The sequence below is a fragment of the Lynx canadensis genome, chromosome B2 (assembly GCF_007474595.2).
Source record: "Lynx canadensis isolate LIC74 chromosome B2, mLynCan4.pri.v2, whole genome shotgun sequence".
Lineage (NCBI taxonomy): Eukaryota > Metazoa > Chordata > Mammalia > Carnivora > Felidae > Lynx > Lynx canadensis.
The window spans coordinates 76253729-76260545 of NC_044307.1; the positions used below are offsets into that span (position 1 = coordinate 76253729).

The window sequence follows — 6817 nt, forward strand, 5'->3', positions numbered from 1 at the left end:
AAATTAAAAATGGCTCTTATGTCCTAAATTTACTAGATGTCAAATTTTTGCCAACTGCCCTGGCTACTATTAAGGCTCCTGTGCATTCCAGACTTGACTCCCTGGCAGCCAAAGGAAACTACCTTGCTGATGTTTCCATTAAACACGCTGCTCTTAAAGGAACCAATAACCAATCCTCTGTCATGGTCCTAAGAGATGTTGCCTCAAATGATAATCTAGAAAAACTGACAAGATATATCCAAAAATTAGCCCCAGAGAGGGAAAAACTATATTGGAAATCTAGTAATTGTTGGTTTGATAAAAAGAGAGAACTCTATCTTGAGCCAAATAATAACCCAGTCCTGCCAGACACTCTAAAATCTCTTTACTAACCATTGTACAAGCATTAATTATTGCTCTCCCGATAAGATGACAGGCTTTATGAATCAATTCTGGTACAGAAATATTAACAAGCCCACAAAAGTGCCTACTTTGCTTGTTCTACCTGTCCAAAACACAACTCTGGGAAACCCATCCACACCACCCACTGGCATTTTAAACTGCCCAATAGACCATTCGAAGTTCAGCTCCTTTCCCATGAATATAAATGTTTTGGTCATGGTTTGTTTTCTAACTGAACTGAAGCTTTCCCTTGCAGAGAGGGTATGGCCCCTTCTGTAGCTAAAATCCTATTAGAAAAGAGTATTCCTACCTAAGGAGGCCTTCTCAAGCTTCAAAGTTATCAAGGCATTTACTTCACTGGTCAAGTTTGTCAATAGGTCTGCGCTGTTTGGCCGGTTCTAGAGCACTATCTATGCTCACAACCTTCAATCCTCTGGGCTAGTGCAATGCACTAACAGCACCATCAAGACTCAACTAGCAAAATTTGTGGAAACCCTTCAACTAACTTGGCCAAAAGCACTGTGATTGGGTCTTTCTAAATCTGCGATCCATCCCCTTTGTAACTCATTAACTCTGACCCTTTAAGACAGTCACAGAGCACCTGATGCACCTGGCTCCTGCCTCGTCTGATTCACAGCTGATAAAAGGAGATATACTCCAATACCGTAAAGGCCTGATTCCTTCTGTTGAGAATAATTATGCTTTAGTAAAACTGTCCTCATGGCTTACTCCCGGGAGACAAAGCCTTAAGCACCATGACTCGCAACCCAGAGATTTTGTCTACTGCAAGACACATCAAAAAGTTCTCTCTTCAACCTCACTGGAGGGGCCCTATCAGGTACTGTTAACCAACCCTTGTGCCACCAACTTTCAAGAAATAGACTCCTGATTCACATGTCACATCTAAAGACAGCACTAAATCCAGGCTGGACCTGCATACCAATTGGTGACCTGCAAGTAAAGTTTCCAAGAATTAAAGCAGACATCTGATAAAGACAACCTTCCCGACATGAGTGAAGCAGGCTTGCATACCTTTTCTCGCTGTTACCTCTTACTCTATTTTTTCCTCTTCCATGGACAGATATTGCTCTTATTCACATTTTCCAATAACTGGTTGTTGGACTTGTCACCAGAAACCTCAATCGAGTCCATAGGAACAGGGATACCTTAGTTCACCCTAAAAGCAATTTCACTGGAATCCCAATTGCCACTCATGCCTAAACTGTTGCCCAGGTCCCTTTTATAGGTTAGAATATTAAATCCACACATACTTGTTCCCTGCCTCAATTTAACCCAACCCTGGGTAGGAGAAATGAAATCCCTTGAATACATATATAAAACACATTGTAAAAGAGCCAAAGTAGGACCATTTGTAAGCTGGCTGTCATACCTATATATTTAGGAAGACTTTTAGTATGTGATAACATTGAATCTTGGTTGAATAATGCTAATGCCTTTATACCCACAAATGGGTCCACAAATGCTAATTCTTCTGAGGGAGCCCCATGTGCAGCTCCTGGCTATTCTTCTATACATGGAGGTTTTGGTAATGGCCCCGATGCTTGAGCAATTCATCGCCTTGACAGCTGAAGGATAAAAGGACAATGTGCTCTTGCTATATTCACTGTTCTGCTTTTGCTTCATAACTAGCAGCTTCCCACTGGTCCACCTCACTAAACCTTCGTGGCAACCTTGAATGAGAACTTCCAAGAGGCATACACAACTCCAGGTTTGCCTCCATAGAGAGAGCCTTTCTCCCTTCAGTAGAGCAAGTACTAAAAGACACAATTAGAAATCTCTCCTTAAATTAGGAGATCTGGTCAGTTCTATAGCCAAAGCAGAAGCAGCCCAACAACGATCATTCAAATCACTGGCTAAAGTAGTTTTAGACAATCACAGAGTTCGCATTACCTACCCGCTGAGTAAGGATGCGTCTGTGTGACAGACACCACCTACTGCACATGGATAAACTACTGTGGAAAAGCAGAAACCCAACTGCACAAAATTACATTTTTTAGGGAATAAGCACATTAACTACAACAAATTTCACATGATTCTCAAAGATCTTTTATTTAGCTGGCTACCTTCAGGCCTAGGGTCATGGTTCAGAACCAGTACACAATTTGGAATTGTCATGTTTCTTTTAGTTACGTTTTGTACAGTAATTTTTAAGTTTTGCACGTGTTGGTCGTCAAACTTTTGTAGAAACCATGTACCCAATAAGGTGATGCTAGCTCAACACTTCAAGATGATCTCCAACATGTATGACCTCAACAAGATACAGATATAGATATAGACTTTGGATGGGAAATGCCTGAGAGTTTTCCTTCCTAAGCTTGTTATTCAGATATGGTCTTAAATGGGTTCTAACTGCCATACGCTTTCTCTCTGGTGGGACGTGACACCCAGAAAAGGTCCTTCCTGGCACGGAGAGGCACAGATGATGTATTTCTTGGTCAGTGATGCTTTTGAGGAAAGATCTGGATCCAAAGGGAAAAATATGAAACCAAATAAAGGAAACTACATTTTAAAAAGTCAGGAGGCCAGAAGGGGGAGCTCTCATGCCCTATCAACTCATCAATTTCAGACCCCAAAAGGAAGAAATGTACCTTGCATTTTCCAACAGGGGGAATAATGAATTTCTCCAGGCCTAGCAATTAGATCAGCCAACAAGAAAATACAGTGACTACTTTTTTCCTCCAATGGACTTTCATTCAAAGCATCCCCTCCCACCTTTCTCCTTGTTTTCTCTATAAAGGTAATAGTTCTTCTCCTTTGATCTCAGGTCTTGCCTATAGTTTTGCCATAGCCTGCAAGGTCTGAAATGCAGTTCCTCTGCCATTAAAAAATAAACCCATTTTGCTGGTAAAATAACTTGGCTGTTTTATTTTCAAGGCGGTCAAACTGCATAGTAGAGGAGAAGGAATTGAAAGATGAATTTCTTGTGACACAAATTTACAATACAGCTTTTAAAATGATAAATTTACCTCTTTCATGAACTTTTCAAACTCTTCATCCAGCTCTTCTTTGGAATAGTGAGCCATAATCAATAATTTTCACTTCCCAAAGTAAACATTCCAAAGTATTTACAACACTGGAAACACTAAATAACGAGATAAATATTCTTTGAGGAAATTCACAACACATCATAAGAACAACCAAACTTAAACCTCAGACATTTCTCTTACGATTTAGCATATATGCACAGTTATTGACCAATAACCTGGACAAAAGATTCCAAATTCATGAATAAAACTGCTTTGGAAAAGCAGCTTTCACAGTTTGCTTTGTATTCAGGGTCCGAGATTACATTTTCATTGTTAACATCCAAGTGTTAAAGGGTGACCACAATATTTCCTAACTCTATGGTGTGTGTGTTACATAACATTCCTGAAACAAAGCAGGTCCTCTCAAGGAATCTTTCAAAAATTTAGTATAAATGAGCAAATTCAAAAGACGGTTTCTTTTTTGCAAAGCACAGGACAGTACGTGCTGCCTCGTCATTCAGCTAGTTATCAGTCCCTAGTAATAGTTTTGCAAGACAGACTGTTTCCAGATACAGACAAAATGCAATTCATTACGGTTCAAATCTACCTAAGATAAAGTTAATGAAGCATCCAAATTAGAACATATTACGTTTCTTTTGGAGCGTGGGAAGGCCAACAAAACTATACAATAGTGACTCGTGGAGCAAAGCTCTCCCTGTCCCTCTAATGAACCCAACCAACTTTCAAATCTGTCCCAGTTTCGGGGCCTCCTTGAGGCTGCTCAAACCGCAGCTTCATTTTCCAGAAGCGGTGGAGGGGGGCTCTGTGTGTGAACACCCTGGACAATATTTTGCCCAATTTTCAGAATAACACCTCCCTGACTCATTAGCATTTCTGATCAGTTGAGGGTGTGTGCGGTTAAGGTCTTAGCCCCAAGATCTCGGTCGGAGACGGATCCTCTCAAACGGGCTCCGTTCGGTGGGGCCCTGCTCCAGGAAGCGCGGGTTCCAGAGTGGCGAGAAGACAAAGACGCACTTGAAGTAGAGTGTGGGCGGAGGAGGGGAGTGACCTGGGAAACTAAAGCCCTGGGGAGGGGGTCTGAGGACAGTCTCGGTCAGAGTCAACCGAGTGGGAAACAAGTGTCCACGCCTCACCTACCTCGGTCTCTGAATTCCGCGCTTTCCGGGAAGGTCTGCGGGGCTCAACAGTTACCAGGGTAACACAATTCTGTCGCCTGGCTCTGGAGTCACATGACCCGAGCTGGTCACGTGGCTTGTGGGCTCCACGGAATAGTGGTTAGTGTCTTTTTTGCTCTACGAGCGAAAGTAGGAATTGCTGCGGCTCAGGATAATCCGGAGGTAAGAGCCGTCGTTGCCGCACCAACAGAGAATGCACAGATTTGCTGCGCTCCTTGGGAAAGTGGACGCCACGAGCAGGTCCCGAGAGCCGGAACAATGGCATGCTGGGTGTTGTAGGCCCAGCCCGTGGCTTCCTGGGAAATGTAGTTTAGCTCCCCTAGTCGTGTATTTCCGCAAGTCTCTACTCTTCCTAACCTTCCCGCCCTTGTGGTTTCGGCTCTGTTTTCCAAGCGGAAGTTTTGAAAAACATAATAACAATTTATTGGATTCTTCCACGTGCAAACCGCTGAGTGGGCATTGTAAGAGAAACTCAGATCTGTGAGAAAGCATACTGTTATCAGGTTAGGGGCTCTGTTCCACCATCTAGTGGGCAAGAAATTGAAAATACACATACACGCCCCAACCCGCTACTGGTCCCCGAGCCTCTCTGTGGTGTCCCTCTGCCCCTCCCTTATTCCCCCTCTATAGTGGCATCTTACAATTACTGTCTTGGATTTTACCCCCCCCCCCCGCCCCGTTCTTGCTCTAAAACACACACACACGTACACGCACAAGTTGGAGTTTCAGAGGACCGTTTGGGATCGTGAAAGTAAGATCAACAACAGTTGAAAGAATTGCCACTGGCAGACATAGGCTAAGGATGTCATTATCACCAGTCTAAACTTTTCATTCAGCAAGTGTTTATTGTGATACAAATGTATACATGCCAGGAGCTGTGCCCTCAGATAAAGATTTGAATAATAATAGAGATTTTTTAAAGCTACTATTTATTGAACATGTAGGTTGATAGGAGCTGCACGAGCATTATTTCACTTAATCGTTATACTCTCCAAGTCAATTCAGTTTAGCTTATATTTTTATTTCTAATATGTACTTAATGAACAAATGATCATAGTCCCTGCCCTAGTAGAGTCTTTGGTCTAATGGAGCTGATAGACAAGTGATCAGACAATTGCAATTCTGTATGACAACAGCAATGATAGACATAGGGTGCAGTTAGAAGATGTTAAAGGTCTCCTCACCCCCTGGGAGGTTAGACAAGGCTTTCTAGAGGAAATGAAATTTAAAATGAAACCTAGACCATCAGAGGGGTAAGTAGAAGGTAACAAGGGTTGGTGAAAAGAGGCAGTATTCAGTCTGAAGGAATCCATTTAAAAACATGCACAAGGTCACTATGAAGTTATTATCCTCATTTTATAGACGAGAAAATTGAAGCAGACAGGTTAAAAGACCTGCTCAAAGTAATAATGCCTAACCAGAATTCAAGACTTGTTTTCACTTCCTTTCTTATCCAGCTTCCATTCTATCATCCTTCCAAACGCCTTTTGCAAATACTTTCAACTGCTTTGCCTCAGAGCACTTAGAGCATGCCTATCCAAAGAAACACCTGCTCTGGAGCCATTCAATATAGCTCAAGAAAATCACCCAGCAGGTTTGACTATATCCAGTTCTCCGAGACATCTCAACTTTTTGGAGTATAAACCTGAAGTTATTTTTAATGATCACTTTTTTAAAACAGTGCTGTGTTGAATACCTCTATCCCTATCCCTTTTCTTACTGCCTTAGACAAATTTTAGATTCCATAACTTTATAGTAATTTCTAGATATTAAAACTAGCCAGTATAGTTTAAAACTGAAATCTCTTAACTAATTCATAGTTGTCTCTATATTTGGAGAGGGTTGGAATGGATAGAGGGCATGATGCATTTAAAAAAAAATTTTTTTTGTTAATGTTTATTTATTTGTGAGAGAGAGACAGACAGAGTGTGAGCAGGGGAGGGGCAGAGAGAGAGGGAGACACAGAAGCCAAAGCAGGCTCCAGGGTCTGAGTTGTCAGCACAGAGCCCGATGCGGTGCTCTAACTCATGGACTGTGAGGTAATGACCTGAGCCAAAGTCAGACGCTTAACCGACTGAGCCACCCAGGTGCCCCAGCATGATCCACTTTTTACACAAATTTTGAAAGAAGGATTCTTAAGCTTTTCTTTTCTTTTTCCCTTTTTTAAATATATAATTTATTGTCAAATTGGTTTCTTTTTTTTTTTAGTTCTTTTTTTTTTAATATGAAATTTATTGTCAAATTGGTTTCAAG

The 6817-nt window shown here is 41.7% G+C and overlaps 1 protein-coding gene across 2 annotated transcripts in view; it reads right to left on the reverse strand.

Annotated features, from left to right (window-relative positions):
- Window positions 1-4751, reverse strand: part of CEP162 (centrosomal protein 162) — a 119402-nt gene extending 114651 nt beyond the window's left edge. The window contains exons 1-2 of one of the 2 annotated variants that reach the window (XM_030315925.1): window positions 4527-4751; window positions 3369-3484 (exon numbers count right to left, since the gene is read on the reverse strand). In XM_030315925.1, the coding sequence (XP_030171785.1) occupies window positions 3369-3425 (57 nt within the window). In that variant the 5' untranslated portion in view covers window positions 3426-3484; window positions 4527-4751. The remainder of the gene's footprint in view (window positions 1-3368; window positions 3485-4526) is intronic. The other variant, XM_030315924.1, reaches the window with a different exon arrangement.
- Window positions 4752-6817: the final 2066 nt, after the last annotated feature.